The 23,420-nt window shown below is 40.2% G+C and overlaps 1 protein-coding gene across 1 annotated transcript; it reads left to right on the top strand.

The window, feature by feature from the left end:
• Window positions 1-1,959: 1,959 nt before the first annotated feature.
• Window positions 1,960-22,722, top strand: LOC122846416 (XK-related protein 5-like). The gene is made up of 13 exons (XM_044143380.1): window positions 1,960-2,185; window positions 3,792-3,881; window positions 3,980-4,085; window positions 4,172-4,338; window positions 4,715-4,848; window positions 4,935-5,013; window positions 5,863-6,032; window positions 7,833-7,944; window positions 8,025-8,192; window positions 8,392-8,582; window positions 9,144-9,239; window positions 9,361-9,541; window positions 18,826-22,722. Exons 1-13 carry the CDS (start codon window positions 2,077-2,079, stop codon window positions 19,416-19,418), a joined length of 2,196 nt encoding a protein of 731 aa, XP_043999315.1. The 5' UTR covers window positions 1,960-2,076; the 3' UTR covers window positions 19,419-22,722.
• The last annotated feature ends 698 nt before the right edge of the window (window positions 22,723-23,420 follow it).

The following is a 23,420-nucleotide window of genomic DNA, read 5'->3' as shown; positions in this document are numbered from 1 at the left end:
CATAGACAGAAAGATAAACGCTATTTTTGTGTTTTGAAAGTAGTTGGTCACACGGGAGTTAATTTGAAAAAACTTGCTATAAAAAGAGGAGAAAAGTGGATCAACAATCTAAGCTAAAAACAAGAGGTGCGAAAAATACAAAACCAGAGTTTGCAGCGCCCACTTTTTAACAGGTAGGGATCGCATCATTTAAATTGTATTTTCAGATATTTTATTGAACAATTACTTAGAAAGATAAGCATTCATATATGAGTTAACATGTGAATGTTAACTTGCATATGAAGTAAGTTAACATTTCCCCACGCTGCATGTTTTTGATGGGATTTCTGATCACGTATGGTTGGCCTACATAAATCTAGAAACCCTAGAATATTTAGCCTGGCTTATTTAGCTAAATATAGGCTAAATAAACCAGAAATATCTCTGGTAATTTAACTTTACAAACAGCACCCATAATTATAAACCAGGTCTGTTTTGGATTGTACAAGATAGAAGTAAGAAACAAATAGTATGCATCACAAATATCTTACAATGGGTCAATATACAGCTGTGGAAAAAATTAAGAGCCAACGGCATTGAGCCTCATTAAAAACCTCCTGGTTATTCCACCAAATATTGATTTCTGAACTCTTCCTGAGTTAAAACATCAGTTTTGTTGTTTCTAAATTAACATGTACTGTTTTCTGTGTATTATTTGAGGTCTGAAAGCTCTGCATCTTCTTCCTTATTTTCACCATTTCTCATTTTCTGCAAATAAAAACTACATTTTTGCTTGGAATTTCGGAGACACGTTGTCAGTAGTTCATAGAATAAAAGAACAATGTTCATTTTACTGAAAGATAAACCTATAAAAAGTAAAATCAGAGAAGCTGATCATTCTAAGAGGTCTATCAGTTATTCCAGAGCTGTATATAAGTATAACCAGGTGAAGTTAAATCTCAATATCCAAGGTGAAGTCACTTTTATTCCCTTTCTTTGTCTAAAGCGGGTTTCGAAGTGTCCAGCAGGTGGCACTGTGGAGTAAGTGGGCTTCTTAGTTCTAAGCGTTAAGCCGCATATAAGTGCCGTCATATCTGCGGAAGAAGCGTTGGTCCCGATCTGAAGTTGCAAAGGTAACAGAAAAAAAAACTTCCTAACTTGGTAAGCTGACCTAGGAGTAATCTGTAATGTTAGAAAACAAATAATTAGTATAAGCTTTGTACTGTAAAATTTACTGGTCGATTTTCCTTTTATTTTTTTTTTTTTTTTTTTTTTTTTTCAGCAATGAGGTTTTATTTTAATTCATTTATGCCCGTGAGCAGTGAGATCTGGCCCATTGAGGAGATTACGTAGCTCTGTGAAGGCGTGAGAGTTTAATATAAACATATGAACCGATTTCTGAGGTTGTGGCTCCTATATTGTTTGTTCAACCTGTTTTGTGTATTTGTGTTGTTCAGAGGGGAGATGAATTGTCCAGTGTCCAGGGTGAGAATCGGCTTCACTCTGGACAGGCTGTTGGTCGTTTGGAAGGGAGTTTGTTGATTTCTTTGAGGTCCTTTAAAATGCTATACATGTTTAAAGTAATGTTTCTTGCAAGGTTGTATGTTGTTGTTTTTTTCTAAATGTATAGGATGCTTATGTTGTGTTTTAGCAAGCCCACTACTGATGTCTTTTTCTGGTGTCAACGTTTTCATTTGTGATTCTCAAGTTAGGAAAATTTAATTTTGTTTTTAGAAAAGCCGTTTGAATTATTTGTTTTGATAACACCTTTCACGAGTTTCTTTATTTTGTTATTATTAAATCAAACCAAAATTAATAACTGTTCCATCTGAGGACAGTCGGGAAATAAAACCCACTTACGTTTTTCAGTTGGATGTGTTTGGCTCATTTGTCTACACTTGGTCACATAAATATAATTAAAGTCGTGCTGGTGTGTCCGCATCGTGCTGTGTTGCTTTAACGGGACGGTCGGGCGGTGACGGTGGGACGGTGGGACGCAGAGCTGCCGCAGCTGGACCGGGTGGGAGCAGAACCACCCCGGCCTGCATTCACCCATCTCTGTGAATCCGAGGAACCGATCATCTTTTTCACGCCACCATGAGGGATTACACGGACACCCCGAGCAACGGAGGAGGCTACATGCCGTGTTGCCAAGTTTGCGTTTTCGTTTTTACCGCATTCCTGATCGTTGCGGAGAGGACGGCCGGTGAGTGTTACCTGGGACACGCTCATATCTCACTCCGTCCGCTGTTTTCTCTACACAGGGTAGATAGAAACCCGCGTGTTTGCTGTGTTGATCTTATAATAATCGGTTCTGGTTGCGTTATGTTTGCAGTGAGATGCAGGTTTGCTCCGCTTTGAGAGCCCGTGTGGATGCGGGGCGCCACAGACAGGATTCAACATCAGCATCAGCGGCTCTGAGTTTTAAACTCATTGTCACTTTAAAGCTGGCCTGTGTTGTTATGAACAACAGACTGCAGCGGGATCTGCAGAGTGTTCCCTATTTTTAAACCTACATGCATCAAGACTGCTGACTCATGTCAGCGTGTTCCCCGCCTTTAAGTCTCATCTTTAAATGGTCTGTGGGATATTTTGTGATGGAGTCCAAGAGGAGCCATGGTGTTATATTTTAGCGCTCTTTCTGGATGGATGAGGGGATGGGCGTTTACCCCGGGATGGGGCCTAATTTGGCAGCTCAGAGGTTCAGATTACATGTATGGAGGAATGCGGGGAGGCAGAACTGCGGGAGGATGATGATGATGATGATGATGATGATGATGATGATGATGATGATGATGATGATGATGATGATGATGATGATGATGATGCAGAGAGGTTTGAGCAGCTGCTGTCACTAATGAGATGTTGAAGAGAGGACATTCAAACTCAATCTGGACAGTCATGACAGACAGGATTTCCCAAACACCGCAGCGTGTTGCTCAAATTACTGTCACTTACATGTAAACCTGGAGGATAAATCAGTAGAATCAGTTGCAAAATTAAACAAAACAGCCCAAAATGTTGTGACGAACTAATTTAGGGACTTTCTAATATAAATTAGGAATAGAGTTGTATTGTTTATCATTTATTATGATACATTTCTTATGATAAGAATTGTGATTTACTGTTGTCATAAATTTCAATTAATACTGATTAAAACAAATTGTCAGGATTGCAATTTGTTCTTTTTTTCTCTACTGTTTGTTAAACCAGTGTATCAACAAATGACAATACATTTTAAAATTTGATTAAATGTAATTACTGTGTGCAGTTTAATGATACAAATCACACTTTTTTGTCGTAAAGAAGAACTTGTTTTTCAAGAGTATTTGTGTTTGTGGGTCTGTGAATGCAAACAGTTACCTAAAGAATATCACAATAGTACCACAAAATATCCCAGCAATATTTTAAGTCCATCTCTATATCCACTCTGTTACAGACTGTTTGTATGTAAATGTCATAAAACTTCTAGAGTTTCCTGGTTTTCTGCTGTAATCCAGCAGCAGAACTCAACATGTTACAGAATGCATGTTGCTTTACACTAAAATTAGTTATTTAATACTATTTACTAGATCAATAACAGTAAGTATGTTTTGGAATCATATTTATTTCTCTAATTTATAATCCTCCACAGAAGACCGAGTAACACAAATTACAAATTCAAAGGTCACTGCTTACAAATGTGTAAAGTGAGGATCACATAATTTTCAGTTATAGTATTTATATGTTACTCCAGCATAGACACCAGGAGTAATATATATATATATATATATATTCTCCTTTATTTATTGTGTTTTCTGTGTTTTTCCCAGTGATCTATTGCTTTGTGTATTACATTTGGATTGGCCACAACTACTGCTATGCTCATCTTGCTGGCTTCACTGCACTCTTCCTGCTCCCAGGTAAAAAACACAAATCAAACCAAATGAATCCAATTACAGCCAGAGAGTGAAAACTTCACTTTTTTTTTTTTTACTTTTATTCCCCTGTGTGTTTGCAGGTTGGGGTCCACAGTGGCTCAGTTATCTGTGGTATCGCTCAGATGGAAAAATCCCCAGGAAATCTCTCAGATGGACTCACATATTACACCTGGGTATCTTTAAAAGGTGGGCAGACTTTACAAAGCTGTACATTTACAGTATTTCATTTAACCTTATGTCTGATCGTTGGTTGCCATGTTTGTCCCCGGCAGACTGTGGGACTGTATGCGTCTCCCGGATGAGGATGTTTATGGAGAAATCATGCAGCAGGCTGATGTATCAGCGTTACGTCTGTTTGAGGCCTTGGTGGTCACGCTCCCTGAAACGCTGCTCCAGACCTACGTACTCATCTGTACCGACATAGGAGTCCGCTCTCCTGGTGAGCTGAACGCGAAGACCGCAGTGTGTGATTGGTGTGTGTGGCTGAATGAAGACAGCAGAACAGCTCAAAACGTTTAAATGTTGTCAGTTACCCTCAACAAAATTTAAATTTCAGAAAATGTATACTTTAAATTGTAATAAAGAAAAAAAGCTGCAACAAAATCTAATCTGGAATATAATTTTTGCTTGAGCTTGAGAGGTACTTTGGCTACGTTCGCTCCGCAGCTTGAAGTGACCCAAATCAGATTTTTTCCCCCGTGGCCGTTCACACTTCTAGATACATGCAACACTTGTATATGTTCCCCAGTGTGAACCGCAGAGCCCCGCATGCGCAGTAGAGGGCGCAATAACTCCCTGCTCTTTCCTCCCTGCAGCCTCGGTGTGTTTTGCTGTGTGTTTGCTGTCTCTGGCCTGGGCGCTGGTTCTGTACGCCAGATCCTGCTCACTCATCAGACCGGGACACCTGCACATGACTCCAGCTGCCATTCTTTGCCGACTCCTGTGGAGGGTGGGGATTATTCAGCACACATGTCTGAAGCTCACAGCAGTCGTTTTTGTTTTCTATGTGTAAAGATGCATTCTGTGTTCATTCAGGTTGGCATGTTGGGATCTCGGTTTGCTGTGCTCATGCTCTTCACACGCATCTTCAAGCAGTGGGTCCTGGGAGTCATTGGTAAGCCAAGACCTCATGCTGAGGTCCAGTTACTTTGGTATAAGAGTAACCAAACTTGTTCTTCAGTAAGAGTAGCAGTACTTCAACCTATTTTAATCAAGTGAGAAAGTAAAAAGATCAGTATTGGTAAGGCTCAGGTACCGAGTAACTGATCAAAACACCAATTATATTTGAACATTACATCATCAGATGGACAAAAATATGTTATGTGAACATTTTGACATTTTAAAGATCAAAATGAAAAGCATTTTAAAATAACATATTTGCAAAATAACAAAATCAGTAAAAAATATTTTACAATTTCTTTCAATATAAAACTTATGAAGTTTTAACAAAAGCTGCAGGTGTTGGTGAATGTTTGACTAAAATAACAACTAAATGACTAAATGGGGTAGAGAATCCAGAAAATTTGCTCAAGTAAGAGTAGGAATATTTCAGAATAAAATTACTCAAGTAAAAGTAAAAAGTACAGCGTAGAAAAATACTTCTTAACATACAACTCCATATTAGTGCCATTGTATAAAGAAAAAACAAAGACGGATAAATTTTCTCCAGAAAACTCAGAAATCTTGTAGAAAAAAATTAGAAATTTCAATAGTCAAAATTTTCTACTGATAAAGATAAAACAATTTTGAGTTTTTAAATTCAGAAACGTCCAAACTTTTTCTAGAACATTTCTGAGATCTCAAAATTAGATATTTAATTTTGACAAAAATGTTCACTTTCTCAGTGGCCCTAATACGCTGTTGTACAGAACAGTTTATCATTTCTCCCAGCCTACGTTTAAACGTTTTACTTCATATTTATAAGGTGTTTGAAACTGACTTTGGAAGTGTGTGTTTGTGGCAGGTGTGCACTGGCTGGGTGCAACTTTCTGGATGGTGTCTCAGCAAACCGACGTCATCCGTTCAACGAGCCGATGGAGTATTTTCAACCTCGTTCTGGGAGCCGTTCATGTCTTTCTCTTCCTCAACGTGAAGTACGGTCCGTCCAGATACCGCATGGCTGCGTTTTACCTGGTACGTCTGTCTGCCAGCTCTTCTCTCTCTTCCTGGAAACATTGTGGCAACCATGATTTATTTTGGAAATAGGAAGTGTTTTATTTTGAAGAGTTCTTAACCAGATCTGATTTTGTCTTTGGTCGCTTGCTTGTCTTCTATTGCTGGGATACGAAATATCCGTTGACGTTGCTCCTCCCGTGAGCCACTGAAATTTTAAAGCCTTTTCAACCTTTATAATTTCAATTTAAAGGTTGAAATTTTCACAACCTTTAATTCATATTATTTGGATTTCATTATGACATAATTACAAATAATTATGTCATAATGAAATCCAAATAATATGTTGGGATCTGTTGAAAGACAGACCCCAATGTGATAGCATTAGTGTAGTGGCAGAAATCAATCAATCAATCAATCAATCAATCAATCAATCAATCAATCAATCAATCAATCAATCAATCAATCAATCAATCAATCAATCAATCAATCAATCAATCAATCAATCAATCAATCAATCAATTTCATTCATAAAGCACCCATTACACTAAAAGCAGCTCAAAGTGCTGCACAGATCAATAAAACCAATTTCCCATCTCAGCCCCACATGGAAAAATCACACCACTGCATGGGAAATGCACAAACTGAGCAGAAACGATTAAATTCAGGACATACAGTTAAGAAGATGGGTCTTTATCCTGCTCTTAAAGACAACAACGTTTTGTGAAGCCATCAGGTTCTCTGGCAGACCGTTCCACAAACTGGGGCCATAATACTGGAAAGAAGCCTCACCATAAGTGTGAGTTCTAACTCTTGGAACGGTTCATAATCTGTTGCCAGAGGACCTCAGAGTCTGCAGGGGTTCATAAGGTAAAGCAGCTCTGCAAGATAAGACGGTGCGAGATCATTAAGACATTTAAAAACCAGTAAAAGAACCTTAAAATCAGTCCAGAGACGTACTGGGAGCCAATGCAATGATTTTAAAACAGGTGTGATGTGAGCCTGCCTTCTGGTCTCGGTTAGCACACGAACTGCAGCGTTTTGTAACAGCTGAAGGCTGTGCAGAGTTTTTTCAGGGAGACCAGAAAGCAGGGCATCACAACAGTCTATACAGCTGGAAGTAAACGCATGCATAGTGTTAGTGAGGGAGAGAATAGGACAAACTCTGGCTATGCTTTCAGGTAAAAATCTTGTTTTAAATATTTATTTAATATGTGGAATAAAAGTGAGCTCAGAGTCAAGAAGAATGCCCAGGCGTCCGACTCTGTTTGAAGGTTTAAAAGATGCAGTTTTTAATTTTGGAAGAATAGTTTCCTTCTGATCCTCTGATCCAGTGATTAAAACTTCTGTTTTGTCCTGGTTGAGCTGAGCTGAATCCACAACTCTGGTGGAAAATTCTGTAAGCAAGTAACCAAGTTAGAAAACTATTTGTCTTTCACTTCCCAGATCTGGCGTTTGTTTAATAATGGCAGCAATAAAACCTCTGTTAAAAGAAAGCATTGTTTGCAGTAGATAAACAAAGCAGATTACAAGAAAATTAATCTTCGTGGCCCAAATGCAAATCGCTACATGTGGAGTAAGTCCCTAACATTCCTTCCATAAAATAGGGTGGCAGCAACTTCATGCTGCAGGGATGTGTTTTTAATCATATATAGGAAAGCTGGCAATTTCAAAGAAATTGTCTTTCTGATCTCAACCAGGAAGACATAAGAGAAATGCTTTGTGTACAATGCTTTTACACAAAGCATTGTAAAATATACGCACGAGAGACAGTAAGGTCTAATTTGTTACTCGAATTTCAACCCCCACTACAATCCACAGGTCATGTTTTTTGAGAACGCTCTTCTTCTTCTGGCCTCCTCCTGGTTTTTTGCGATGGTGTCCTGGGACACTGTGGGGATCCCGGCTGCAGTCTTCTGCAGCTTCCTCATTGGTAAGGCATGCAAAACTTTCTGTTTTCCCTGAATGTTTTTAATGAAAGTCTACCTTTTGATGAGTGCTTTCCATCTGCAGGTGTGATAGCGTTGGTGCTGTACTACCGTTTCCTGCATCCCAAGTCTTTTGAGATCTTCCAGAGTATTCGCCACAGGGGGATCGGTGGGGCTTGCATGGAGCGAGGATCTACACTCTCACTGGAGGAGAAAGTCGAGCCCAATTTCCATCACCGTACAACATTGTCTGGTTGGTGATTAACCTGTCTGCATATTCATCTTTGTTGTAACTATTTATATATTGTGCGTTAAATAATTATTTTATTCTTTTACTGTCTAATTTGACCTATTTTGCTTGAGTTCCAGATGTGCCATTTTTTAAAAATCCATTTTACTTTTTTAAAATTATTTTTGTTTAACCAAAACATGTTTAAAAACTTTATTTTCAGGAGGTGGGACCCTGATGGACCTGCCCATCCAATGGGAAGGCTGGAAGCATCACCACTGGCTGCTGATTCGTTTAGCTCTTAAGACAGGAGACGTTTCAAGGATCTGGTCAGCGTACGGAGAAGGCGGACTGGCCGGACTCATGGGTCTCCCGGAAGAGATTCACTCCCCTGATGTGCATCATGTACCCCGGGTTTGTTGCTCTCCTGAACTCTTGGTCTCCATTTAATGATTAAATTTAAAGTGCATTCACACCAGCCCCGTTTAGTCCGTTTTAATCAAACTCTAGCTTGTATACAGCTTGGGTAAATACAACCAAAACAAATGCCAAAGTCTAGCGCTAGTAGAAGAAATGACTCATAGTCTTTTACCAATGACAAAAGAGAAATAAAACAACCCGACTCCATTTTTTGCTTACATTTAATGATGCAGGAAGTGTCTTCTTCAGTGGTTCTTGGTGTAGTGCCACCTCAGGCGAAGGGTGAAACAGGTTATTAAATTAATTTGGTTTGTTTGACACCAAACTGCACCAGCTAAAAATGTAGCAAATGTTGCAATATGGGCCCCTAATCCAACCAATTGAAGACTCTCATAATTTTACCTTTCTTTTAAGTTACAACGGTTACAAAGTTACAAAGTGTGATCTTTATTGCTGTTTGTGTTTGTGGATTGAGGAAAAATGTCCTCCCTTCCAGACAAGATTGGCTTATTTTGAAATAATGTAATGGTTTTTATTTTTATTCCAATTTGTCAGGTTCCACCTCCTCAACCGAGAGTTCTTCAAATCTCACACCCAGTTCCTCAACCAGCCCCTCCAGCTCCTCCACCGCTGGTCGTCCAAACTCCTCAGGCAAGATATTCTGTCAGAAACCTTGAATTGAAACCTAGTTGGAGTGAAATTGATGAAAGATGAAAACTGCGTGTATCTGTGTTGATTGCAGTCGCCAGCTTTAGCTGTCTTTTCTGTGCAGGTGAGTGAAGTCGTCCAGCCACCTAAACCAGCTCACAGCAACATTGTGGCCCGACCAGTGAGAAAAGCTCCTCCCACAACCATCAAGGACATGAGGTTTCCAGAGATCATCCCTTTCCAGGAGGTCATTCCTGAGGAAACCACAGAGGACGAATTAAGCGCCGCTCCATCAGATGATAAAGGTGGGAAACCAGAAGCACTGTTATAAAGTGTTTGGCCATGAGGGGGCAGTAGAGGCAAGCTGTAAATGCTGCATAATGAAAGAATAGATGCCTCATGGACCTCTCCACTCAGCGTCATATGTTTGGCAGGACCATTGACGTATCAGCACATTTAATCCATCCTAGTACAGTTTTTTTTTCACTAGAAACCTGATTCAAAGAACTTTCCATCCATCCATCCATCCATCCATCCATCCATCCATCCATCCATCCATCCATCCATCCATCCATCCATCTATCCATCCATCCATCCATCCATCCATCCATCCATCCATCCATCCATCCATCCATCCATCCATCCATCCATCCATCCATCCATCCATTGTCTTTACACCCTTCGTCCCTAATGGGGTCCGGAGGGTTGCTGGTGTTTATCTCCAGCTGCGTCCCGGGCGAGAGGCAGGTTCACCCTGGACAGGTCGCCAGTCTGTCGCATCAAATAACTATCAAAGCTACAATTACAAAGATTTTAATTTTTTTTAAGCATTTTTGAATTGTAATGATTCATGGTTCAGCATATTTAAATATGCTTAGTGGGGGAACAATAGAAAAGGAATAGAATATTCTGATATTGATGTATGATGAGCATTTTACAAAGCACACACCCATAAATAATTAAAAAAATATATATGAATACATATTTATATAAATATACAAACACAAATAATTACTAATATTGAGTAATATTGGCTATCCATGTTTATATGCACACACACACACTTCTTTCTTACGTCATGTCTTTAGGAAACATTGAAACCAAAAAACGGGAGATTTGGACATAAATATGGTGTAGCGGCTAAAATCCTGTATTTTAGGCTACCGGTTGTTGATTGTTGAAGCGTTGGTCTTACGTGTGCTCTATTAAGAATTCCGGATGCCAGTCTTTGTTTTGTTTTATAATAAAGTCGTTTATTGTTTGCATGCTGTCCATTGCTGCTATTTCCATTGCAAATTCATTTACATTCTGACATAGAACCTTAACCTGAAAACACAGTAGAAAACTGTTGCCCCTTTTTATCAACAACACCTGAACATAATCATGCTTGTCCTTAAATAACCCATCCCCCATTAGACACACAACTCAAAATGAAATACGCCCCCTGGTGGCGATAAACACAAAAAAGGCTAAATGGCTCCTACACGCCAGCCCCTAATTGCGTGTGGCAGTAGACGTAGCAATTATCAAACTTAAATTAAAGGAGCCACAAATAAATATATGCCCAATTATACATAACAGGCAACCCAAGTTTACACATTCACTATTCTACCAGTTTAACAGTTCGTAGCTTCACATAACAGACAAATCTTTGTCACAGGTCTTTCAATAATGTTTGTTTTTGTTTGAAGATGAACCACTCGCACCAAACCCTTTTTATCTGGAAAAGTTTTAATAACTTTCCCTAATATCCAAGACCCTCGAGGTGTTGTGGAGTCCATAACTACTACCACATCTCCAGGAATGAAGCACCTTTTTTTCTTTATCCATTTTTGTCGTTCTTGTAATAACGGTAGATATTCTCGAATCCAACGTTTCCAAAAGAGATCTGAGATGTATTGGATTTGTTTCCACCTTCTTTTTGCGTACAGATCTTTTTTGTCAAACAGTCCTGGCGGAAAAGATGGTTTTCCTTTCATGAGTAGCAGGTGGTTGGGTGTTAAAGCCTCAAGGTCATTGGGGTCCTCTGATAACTTTGTGATGGGACGATCGTTAAGTATTGCCTCAGCTTCACAAAGCACAGTGTGGAATCCTTCATCGTCCAACATTTGTTGACGAAGCACTGAATGTAAAATCTTTCTGATCATTCGAATGAGGCGCTCCCAAACCCCGCCACAATGTGATCCAGATGGTGGGTTGAAACTCCATTTAATCCCTTTGTGTGCCATGGCCTTCTCAATTCTTCCATTATTTAGAGAGGCTAGAGCTTCTCGTAGTTCTCTTTCTGCTCCGATGAAATTGGTGCCATTATCTGATCTCATGTGTGAAACTTGACCTCTTCGTGAAATAAATCGGCGCAGTGCATTAATACATGAGTCGGTATCTAAAGAGTACGCCACTTCAAGGTGTACGGCCCTGCTTGTCATGCAAGTGAACAGTACTCCATAGCGTTTTACAACACTGCGTCCTCTTTTCACATCAATAGGCCCAAAATAATCTACACCAACATTTGTGAATGGTGGTAGATCAGGGACCACTCTTTCCTCTGGCAAGTCTGCCATCTGTTGTTGACCAGTTTGTCTTTCATATAGCCTGCAGAAAGAACATTTCGCTATGACCCTTTTCACAGCTGAAACTCCATTTGTTATCCAAAATTTTTTTCTTACAACTGAGAGGACATAATTTCTACCTCCATGACCAAGCTGCAAGTGAAAATGTCGGAGGATAAGGTTGGAGATGTGCTGGTCCTTTGCCAGAATGAGAGGATGTTTAATGTTCTCTGGGATGGCTGCTTTACTCAGCCGGCCTCCAACACGCAGAAGCCCATCTTGCAGCACAGGGTTCAGTTTGTAAATTGGGCTGCTTCTGGATATTTCTGAGTTGCGGGATGTTAATGCAGCAAATTCATCAGGGAATCTTTCCTTTTGGCAAAAGGAAATTATGGCTGTCTCAGCTTGCGTGAGCTCTTCTAGAGACACACTTTGATTTCCCAGAGAGTTTTTGAGAGTTTCCATTTCTTTTGTCAATTCCAGTGTTGATGTTTCAGATGTGATTGAATTGGCCAATTTGAATTCCTTTCTTCTTTTACTCAATGTCAGCAGAACTCCCCTTAACTTGAGGAACCAAGCAACTGCAGACTTCAATTTTTGCCAGTCTGAGAAGAATGCTATTAATTGAGAAGTTGCATTTGAGTTGATGATCGTAGCATTGATCAAGGGAGTCTTCTTTAGTTCTGGGTCATCAGTAGTCATACTGAAATCTATAGGAGACTTGGGCCATTTATCTTCAGGTTCCCACAAAAATGTAGGACATTCCATCCATTTTTGGTTCAAAAGGCTGTCAACTTTAAACCCACGGGAAGCGTCATCAGCAGGGTTTAAAGATGAAGGCACGTGTCTCCACTGATCAAAGTCTGTATTATCCCTAATGATTGTTACTCTGTTAGCAACAAAAGTCTGAAACCTTCTGTCTTCATTTCTTATATATTTTAGAACAGATGTGCTGTCAGTCCAAAAGCAAGCCTTCTCCAATGGCAGCTGAAGCTCTGACTGAAGCATGTTATTCAGTCTAACGGCCATAACAGCAGCTGTGAGCTCTAAACGTGGAATAGTCACAGGTTTGAGTGGAGCTACTCTGGCTTTGCCAAACAAGAATGATACATGAACTCTCTTGTTGCTGTTCTGCATTCTAACATATGTAGCTGTACCATACCCTCTCTCACTAGCGTCAGAGAAGTGGTGTAACTGAGCATCAACCACTTCTCCAAACCCTTCAGGTTTGATGCATCTGCGGACTTGGAAGTCAGCCAATTTTTCCAAGTCAGTCAGCCATTGGTTCCACTGTTTTTGAAAGGTTAGAGGTATAGGATCATCCCAGCCCCATTTCATCCTGCATAACTCTTGTAACAGCAGTTTGGCAGGAAGTAGAAGAGGAGCTAGGAATCCTAGCGGATCATAAATGGAGCTGATGGTAGACAACATACCTCTTTTAGTGGAAGGCTTTTCTTTGACTTTCAGTTTGAACTTAAAACTGTCTGTCTCTGTCCACCATTGTAAACCTAATGCTCTGTTTACCGGTAGCTCATCACTGTTCAGATTCAACTCACAAAGAGTTTGGGACATGAGTTCTTCTGGGATACATAGGAGCACTTCTCGGCTGTTGCTAAGCCATTGGGTTAGCGTAAATCCTCCTCTGCTGCAAATAGCCATAAGATCTTTGGCCATGGTAACTGCACTTTCCTCTGATGGCAGACTTTTTAAGAGGTCATCCATGTAAAAGTTTTTGTTGACTGTTAGTACAACATCTTCTGAGACGCTACACAGAATAATGACAAACTGTGATGTGGAAGAAAAAAGATCCATTATGTCTAGGAATTTTTGTTCCTCTCTTGACATTTCCTCTTGTTCTGTAAAGGACTTCTCAATGAAGTCATAGTTGTATTGGCTCGTCAGAAGCTCTTCAATTTTATCAACTGTAGTTCTGTTGACATGAACTGAAGGGTACCCATTTTCAAGATCCGTGTAACCTTCTGCTGAGGCATTTATAACCCATCCTAGGAGGCTTCTGATTGCATAGGGCCCTTCACCTCTACTATTAACCACCTCCCAAGGTTCCATTAGTTTAGCTGCATTTGTGCCCACTAATAATTCTACACCAGCCTGTATGCGAGGAAAATTAATGTCCTTTAAGTATGAGCATTTTGACAGCTCCTCCTCACTGATGATATTGTCGGTGGAGACTGGCATTTCCTTTTGTGTAAACACAATGGGAAGCTGATAGAAATGGCTTCCATTTATTTCTGCAATCTCCAGCCCTTTAATGATAGAGGTCGTCATTGTTTTACTATGACCCATTGTCCGGAGATGAATCTGAGCCTTTCGACCTTGAATGTTGAGTTCATTAAGAAGTCTTTCAGAGCAGAATGTATCAGTGCTCCCTGGATCCAGAAAGGCATACGTTTTAATGATCTTAGTTCCCTTTGAACTTTTCACTTTCACAGGCAGGATGGGAAGAATCCCTGTATGGTGGCCAGCCCCAGTATGACCACAAGTAGAGGAGGTTTTACAGCCCTTTGCTGCCTGATCCAACTCTTTCTGATGGGGATTTTCCTTCTGTCCAATGTGCAAAATGCTGGGATGCTTTTGGTTACAGTGTTTGCAAGCGATGCGCTTATCACAGTTCCTGCTTAAATGTCCTGTATCCAAGCAACCAAAACATAAACCTTTGTTTTTTATAAAGTCTAGTTTTTCCCTGTGTGACTTCTTTCCTAATTGTCGACATTGTTCTAATACATGACTATCCTGTTTACAATACAGACAGGATGAATAATTTGATTTGTCAACAACAGTTACTTCATTTTTGAGAGACGGCATGTTACAGTCATCCTTAACAGAAACATGGGTGACAAAACTGTTTCTTTTAAACTGTGACTTTATTTGAGGTTTGCTAGGTCTTATGATTCCCTTAGCAGGTTGTAAGTCTTGTATATCTCCAAAAATCGGATCAGAGATGATCCTAATCTGGTGTTCAATAAAAGCAACAATATCTCTGAAACCTGCTCTTTGACGAGTTCTCTCAAAAATCTCATTTGCTTTTGTTCTCCATTTTTCTCTTAGCTTAAAAGGAAACTTTTGAACCAAGATTTTCATGTTAGCTGGCATGCTTAACTCATCCAAATACTGCAGTTCCTCCATTGCATTGCAGCATTCACGAAGGAACAGTCCAAATGCCTTTAATGCTTTAGCATCTTCACCTTTAATGTTGGGCCAACCAGTGGCCTTTTCCATGTAGGCTGCAGTAATATTAAATTCATTGCCAAAATGTTCTTTTAAGAGTTGCTTGGCCACAGTGTATCCTCTTTCTGCAGTCATGTGAAGGCAACTACGTACCAGGTCTCTTGGTTGCCCCCTGGTGTACTGTTCAAGGTAGTACAAACAGTCTCCTTTACAACTGGTCTTTGCTTCCACACAATATTCAAAGGCTTTCAAAAATGAGTTGAACTGTAAAGGATCTCCATCATAAATGGGAATTTCTCTGTGTGGCAGTAACTGGCTTGTTTGCATTTGCACCAGAAGAGTTGTTATGTCATTCTGCTGTTTCAATACATTGTAGAGGTCTCCAGCAGATGGATTTTGATTTGATGGAAGCAAACTGTTTTGAGTGGTAACATTGGGATCGGATAAAATAATAGAAGCTTTAGAAGTTTGAACAGCAGGGCGAGCCGTTTGTGACACCAAAGAATTGAAAACAGTGTCATCAACCTGGGGTGGAATATGCTGTACATAAGCCGTGTATAGATCTGACTCAACCTCTTTATCCAATAGCAGTCCTGCATCTTCTTGAAGCTTTTTTGCAGGTTTGGTAACCAACTGTGAAGTTTGTGAAAGGAGTAAAGTAGGTTTGATCTTGGGTCTAGCACCTTTTCTAACATATGAATCCATTCCATCAGAACGCTTAGATGTAATGCTGCCTTTAGTGCTGCCCTCTAGAACCATTAGCTTGGCGTTAGCAGCAGCTATTTTGGTGTCCATCTCAAGTTCTTCCTTTCTTTTCTTTAACAGGTATTCCTGCTCCTCCAGCGCATGCTTCTCCTTTAAAGCAGCTGCACATGCCAGGAGTGCAGCCCTTTCTGCTTCTGCTTTTATTTGTTCAGAAAGTGTTGAAGATTTGCTGGTTGTTGTAGAAGAACCCCTTTGACTCCCAGTCTTTCTAAAAGACCTTAAAGAAACATTTGAAATGCTGTCATGAGGTTCAATTTGTAGCTCCTCCTCCATCATGATCATGCTACCACTGGCAGCTTTTGTTTCAGCTTCATTATCATTTTTACTTTTATTTTCTCTAATATCGTCAGGCACACCGACTGAGCAACCTTGAGCCTCAGCCAACCATTTATGAGTAGAAGTAACAAAATCATGAACATTCAACATTTTAGCTTGAAACCATGTATCATGCTTCTGTGTTTCATCTACCGGCAATAATTTCAACAAACCCTGGTGTACCTTTTGTATTTCATTATACAAACCTAAATACCTTTTAAATTCTCCCTTAATGTCATTCACACACCCTTTGTCATTTTTCAACACTGTAATAGTTTGTCTTAATTTTGTGAGCTTATTTAACTTTGTTTTTCTCTCACTTTCTAAGTTACTGATTTTCATCAACAAAGCTTTGCCTGTTAATTTCACTTGTCTTTTTTCAGTTTCCCTCTGAGAACTTTCCTCTTCACCCATAATGTTATGTTGACCCTCCTGATCCAGACCAACATTTTCCTCTTCTGCCATAATGGCTGACAGTTTTCAGTTAATTTGGTCATAAATTGTAGATTGTTTATTTATGGAGAACTCTCCTTTTCTTTTAAGCAGTCTTCAGTCTGCTACCAATGCATTGGATTTAAGCTTGGACCTTTGTGTGCACAAATGATGGCCATTCATAGATATCAGCGCTGACCCACATACCCCAATGATGCGTTGGCCGGCATTGATGATCTGCGTCCCGATGTCCTGTTACGAATCCTTGTGGCTCCAATAGCTCGATCCATGCAGCTCTGTTCCAAGCGTGCAGCGTCGTTTGCTCCTCTGCGGCTCCAGTTCAGACGTCCGGTGACCCGATCGCTCCTGTGCGGCTCCAGTTCAGACGTCCGGTGACCCGATCGCTCCTGTGCGGATCCGGTTCCGACGCCCGGTGTCGCGATCGCTCCTCTGCGGCTCCGACGCCCGGTGTCGCGATCGCTCCTCTGCGGCTCCGACGCCCGGTGTCGCGATCGCTCCTCTGCGGCTCCGACGCCCGGTGTCGCGATCGCTCCTCTGCGGCTCCGACGCCCGGTGTCGCGATCGCTCCTCTGCGGCTCCGACGCCCGGTGTCGCGATCGCTCCTCTGCGGTTCCGACGCCCGGTGTCTCGGTCGCTCCTGTCCGGTTCCGGCGCCCGGTGTCCCGGTCGCTCCTCTCCGATTGTCCGGTGGCTCCAATAGCCTGCTTCGGTGCGACCTTTACTTTGCGGCTTCGTGCAACCAAATGCAGAAGGATCGGTGGTTCCTCCAAACGAGGCAGTTTTCTACCTAAATGTAGCGGCTAAAATCCTGTATTTTAGGCTACCGGTTGTTGATTGTTGAAGCGTTGGTCTTACGTGTGCTCTATTAAGAATTCCGGATGCCAGTCTTTGTTTTGTTTTATAATAAAGTCGTTTATTGTTTGCATGCTGTCCATTGCTGCTATTTCCATTGCAAATTCATTTACATTCTGACATAGAACCTTAACCTGAAAACACAGTAGAAAACTGTTGCCCCTTTTTATCAACAACACCTGAACATAATCATGCTTGTCCTTAAATAACCCATCCCCCATTAGACACACAACTCAAAATGAAATACGCCCCCTGGTGGCGATAAACACAAAAAAGGCTAAATGGCTCCTACATATGGTATAGTAATATTCTAATCACAAAAAACGCCAAAATAATATGTCTGTACTTGTGAAACGTTGTCTGTCAAACCCTCACATCAATAGTCTGTCGATCCAAACAACAATATCCTGCAATGCTGAGGCATCTTCTGCTGTTTTGGTTGAGCAAAGTAGGAGGGACAACCGCTCCAAGATGGCCGCCGTATTTTCTGCGCCGGAGCAGCCAATGCTGGGACTGCTCTTTTATTATGTCTATGAATGTACACCCTTCACCCGTAAACAAGGGTGACTGACAGCACTAAGACCCGCCTGCTGGCTCTGATTGGTTGTTTCTAATTAACACTGGGAGAAGGCAGAGGAGCTTGATTGTTTTTCACAGATTATCTGTCTTATTGTCACGACAAGGTGACAGTTTCAACAAATATGTCAAAAATATTTTTTTATAAAAGTTATGTACTGCAGCTCTAAATAAGAAATGCAATTAAAATGACACATGAATACTATAGTAATTTTAATATTGTGGTAGAACCACATCATCTTGGCGCCAGAGCTGGATGGTAACAAGTTACATTTACTTGAGAAACTTTTTTACTTTTACTTGAGTAATTTTATTATGAAGTATTTCTACTCTGACTTCAGTAAAATTTCTGGATTTTCCACCTACTGAATGAAAAACAAAAATGTATTAACCAAAAATTCACCAGATACAAACACACACCAGTAGTTTTTGTTAAAGTTTCACTAGATTTTTTTATTGAAAGAAACTGATTTGATTTTTTTAATTTACATGAATTATTGTCATGTTTGTCTTTAAAATACCAAAAGTTTTACTGACCTTTATATGTTTCTTTTTTAAATATTAAATAATTGATTAATTTGATCAGTTACTCAGTACTTGAGTAGACGTTTTACCAACATACTGTTTTACTTACTGGAGTAATTTCTTGGATGGCTACTTTCTACTTCTACTTGAGTAAAACCATGTTGAAGAACTTCTACTTTTACCTTTGTACAATTTTTGGGTCCTCTGCCCATCTATGTCTGGCACCAAAACCTTTTATTGAATTTTTTTTTTTACATTTTGTTTAATTACCTTCTTTCTAGTAAGCATTTTATTTTTGGAATGTATGCAATTTTAAGGTGAGTGGAAACGCAGCTTTGGACGTTGACTGTTTTGCTCTAAATCTAAAGGTGACGAGGATTTCCAGAGCGCTGCTTACGGCTCACCGTCTCTGTCCTCTCCTCAACTTGGCGGAAGCCTCCGCCACATCGACAGCAACGCCGCGTCTCTCACGGAGGCGTCCTCCTCCGTGGCGTCTCTGGACATCAAGACGCCTGGCTGGTCCCCTGAGCGCCGCTCTCCTCTCCTGTTGGCCTCCCCAGAGAAGAAGGAGGGAACCCCAGCAGAATCCAACACTACTCTGTATTTCAGCGCAGACGCCCCGTCGCCGTCCAGCGGCAGCTACCTGGGCTGGGGCTCGGAGCTGTCGCCTATTTCCTCCTACAGAAGACCCTATCGGATCAGAGAAGCCCGCTTTGTCACGTCCGCCCCTCGACTGGAGGCTGCAGGTGGAGCTGAAAGCCCCGGCCCGGCGCCGGTTGTTATCATTCCCGCTACTCCCGGCACAACACCGGGTACCACTCCAGGAGGAACACCTGGAGCCACCACACCTGCAGCTTCCACTCCTGGTGCTGCCACTCCTGGTACTCCACTCACACCAGTCATCTCCCATGCTCGCAAACAGATGGTGCAGTTTGTGGACTTTAGAGAGAATTTAGTGTAAAGTAAAGGAAAAGCTAACATTTCCAGTTCAGCTGTTCAGTATATAAAAGCATTCTTGTATTAACTAACTTGTTATGAAGTCTTTTAAGGCAGTCATAGAGTTTATCTATAAAGTATTTATTCTTTTGTGCAGACAGATTATATTACATAAAATAGGATTGTAAACAGATGGCTCTCCCGATATCTGGACAATACACCGATTTGTAAGAGTTAACCCTTTAAGGCAGTGCTTCTCAATTCCAGTCCTCAGGCCCCCCTGCTCTGCATGTTTTAGATGTGCCCCTTTTTCAGAGCAGCTGATCCAAATGATTGCATTACCTGTTCAGCAGGCATCAAGTACTGCAGAAGCCTGTTAATCACTCATAGATTCAATCCAGGTGTGTGGCAGCAGTGAAACACCGAAAACATGCAAGGCAGGGGGGCCTGAGGACTGGAATTGAGAAGCGTTGCTTTAAGGTGACCTATTTTGTGTCAGTGGTCAGATTATGATTTATCTATGCGCATTTTCTTTGCACAAAATAATTATTAGATGATGACATTTACTCTGTTATTTTCAGAATGAGGAGTTTTAGGGCCTCATGTCACTTTAAATCCAAATAAGCTGCTGTCCACAATTCAACGTTTACACTCACATGTGAAAATGGTTGAAAACAGATACAGAATTATACAACAGTACATCTTTGAAAAGCATTAGTAGAGCCTCCTGTACAACCAACAAGAATTTATCATGTGGTTTCTGGATGGAAAATCATCAACTTCCTGCAGCCATTGTACAGCATACAGAGTTGAAACCAGTTGACCAAACATGCTGGAGCCCCACTTTGGTTGCTACGTAACAGGCAGGGCTATTGTACGCAGAACTTAAGTCTGCGTATTAAGTTCTGATGTTGATCCAGCAACCTTACCATTGCTGCTCTGCAAAAACACAAAATCTTACCAAGTATTTTTTGTTTAATTAATAGTGCAAATGTCTTAGCTCACTTGAAATAGGACAAAATCAACGAGTAACTCTTTAGCATAAAATATGAGCTTGTTTAAATTTAATAATTCATCCATCCATCTTCTTCCACTTATCCGGGGTCGGGTCACGGGGGGTAGCAGCTTCAGAAGGGAGGCCCAGACTTCCCTCTCCCCAGCCACTTCTTCCAGCTCCTCCGGAGGAATCCCAAGGCATTCCCAGGCCAGCCGAGAGACATAGTCCCTCCAGTGTGTCCTGGGTCTTCCCCGGGGCCTCCTCCCGGTGGGGAGGAGGCCCCGGGAGGCGTCCAGGAGGCATCCTGACCAGATGCCCGAGCCACCTCAACTGGCCCCTCTCGACATGAAGGAGCAGTAGCTCTACTCTGAGTCCCTCCTGGATGACTGAGCTTCTCACCCTATCTCTAAAGGAGAGCACAGACACCCAACAGAGAAAACCCATTGCAGCCGCTTGTATCCGCGATCTCGTTCTTTCGGTCATGACCCAAAGCTCATGACCATAGATCAGGTACTTAATAATTCCTAAGTATTGATATTAAAAAAGTACTAAATCCAATGGCAGGTTATTTCACTAAAAACCTGCACTTTTTATGCCAATATTAATTAATTATTTGCTTAAAACAAACTCCTCCATCGTGGTGAAAAGCTACTTTTGTCTAATTTCAAGTCTACTAAGATATTTGAATTAGAAGTTAGTATAAAAATGGTAGAAATTTTTGTGGTTGCAGTGTGAGGTGTTGGATTTCTGTTTCTTATCCCGCTGTTTTTTCAAAAACAAAACTAAACATGGCGATCATGATGTTTTGACTGGCTGCTGGCTTCTTTTTGTTTCCGAAGTAGAGCTTAATGTTGGAAACGCCAAAAAATAGTTTAGTAAGTTCTTGAACCAGTTTGGCACTGGTACCAGTTTGGTGAGATGAGACTGAAGAGAGACAGCATCAACTGCCAATACAATATATTTATTTTATCTTGTCATAAAAACTGTTTTTATCTCTTCTATCACTTTTAGCATAAATGTGCTTCTCCATGATCTTTCTGGTAATTTAGTTTAATTTCTGAAGTGATCTCACTCTTATCTTATCTTAGGAAACCACAGATATGGACCTCTTTACATTTCAACGCCGTTAACTCTTTCAAAGCAAAATAATAAAAAAAACAAAATCCATGTAAAGCTTCAGACTTTCACCTGATTGTTGTTTATTATTACTTATATTTTAGTTATGTATATTTCTAAACTTTGACTCAATTCTTTATTAATAAATAATTAGATTTCTTTTCATTTCAAGCTAACAGTCTGCTGTAGGGAAATGACCACAACACTCAGATTTATTTGCTTTCTTGGTTTGTAAAATTAATGACCAATTTTCACAGTTTACTGAAGACTAAGGTCAGAAAACCAGAGATTGAGACAAGGAAGGGAAAGGTAGGGGAAGACAACAAAACAAAACCAGAATGCAATCAAAGTAAAAGAAAAAAACATAATTTAAGAAACAATGAAAAACCCCCTGATTAAATTAGATTAAAAAGTGAATATGTAGGAAAGGGTCAAACAAAAAAATGTAAAATGTTTGAATTGATGTTTTATTCATGTCTTCCATGTTGTTTGTTGTTCATTTTTCATAGCACTGTGATATTATAGCAAACATCTTAATACATCAGTTTTTTTGAACCTGTAAAATAAATGTGTGGTATATTTCACAGGAAGGTAAGCTGCTCTTATTTGAAGACATGAAAACAGAAGATTAGAAAGACATTATAAAATAAAGAAATAACTAAAGTTGACATGCTTTAGGCAGAGCCGATCTATTACAAAGAACAAATCCATTCACAGCATCATCACTGCATGGTTCTCAAAGAAGAATATAGGAAGAAAGGACAGTAATTTGAAAAGACATGCACAGTATTGTAGCTAACATTAATTTGTATGTGTGTGCAACAGCAATAAGGCAGCTTATGCAATGGATATCTCACAGTGCTACAGAGAAAAATACACGCTCATGCTTTACACCAGAAACGCTTCGCCTCATAGAAATGCTGTCAGCTGCCACACTTGCCTGCTTTCCCTTTGGTACTTAATGAAAATAAGAATGTTGTAAAATATTTTCATTGGTTTTTATGTGTTCAATTTAAAAAATGAAGGTTTGTGTTGGATGTTTGTGTACAAAGCAGATTTGTGTAAAGTGTATCACTGAAACAAAAACTTGTCTTTTATCTTTCTGAACAAATAAGCATCACCTTATTTGTGCAAGGCTTTACACAGGACCTCTGTGGTAGAAGTGACCCATAAAGTGTGTTATTGAAGTGGCAAAAATAAAGAAATTTATCATGAAGCAAGGAAAGCTTTGTTTTATTTCTTTCATTTCTTTATCTATTCTCCAACTATGGTGCACGACCAAGGTCCATTTACCAGTTTAAGGACCCGACTAAAATCCCAATAATGAGCTTTGGTTAAATATAAAACAGACTCTAATGCAGAAAAATGTTGAATTGTTGCATGTCATCCAACTGGAACAGATACAGAGACGTTCACCGTCCAGCGCTGGGCTCCACTCAGCTCACCTTAGGGGAGACACCAAGTGAAGCAAAGATTGTAGAGCAAGTTCTGCTTTATTTTCTCCTCATTCTGCTCCCTTTCTAAGGTGTTTCCTGACTTAAACCGTTTATCTTTATTTGTGACCATCATCAGTTTTAAATGTTAAGGTTAAATCAGCATGCAGCTGTGTGCATGTGAGCAGATAAAACAAAGAAAAGACAAACAGTCCTGTTGTCCATAACAGAGTGTTCCTTATGAATTTCTTGCAACATTTCTTGTCTATAAAATCACAAGTTTAATAGTTTCTTTTACAAAGGACATTTTAGTTACATTAATCTTTTTGTTTTTCACAATGTGGCATCAGGGCTCTTTATCTATTTTTTTGTACATATGTTTGTTCTTAACTTGATCTTTGTTAGCACATTAACCCCACATTATACCAAACTAACTTTTAGCCACATAAAACTATTGTTTTTTCTTTGATTAGCAGATAAA

This window comes from Gambusia affinis, linkage group LG02, assembly GCF_019740435.1.
Source record: "Gambusia affinis linkage group LG02, SWU_Gaff_1.0, whole genome shotgun sequence".
NCBI lineage: Eukaryota > Metazoa > Chordata > Actinopteri > Cyprinodontiformes > Poeciliidae > Gambusia > Gambusia affinis.
This window is presented reverse-complemented; position numbering and strand designations above follow the sequence as displayed.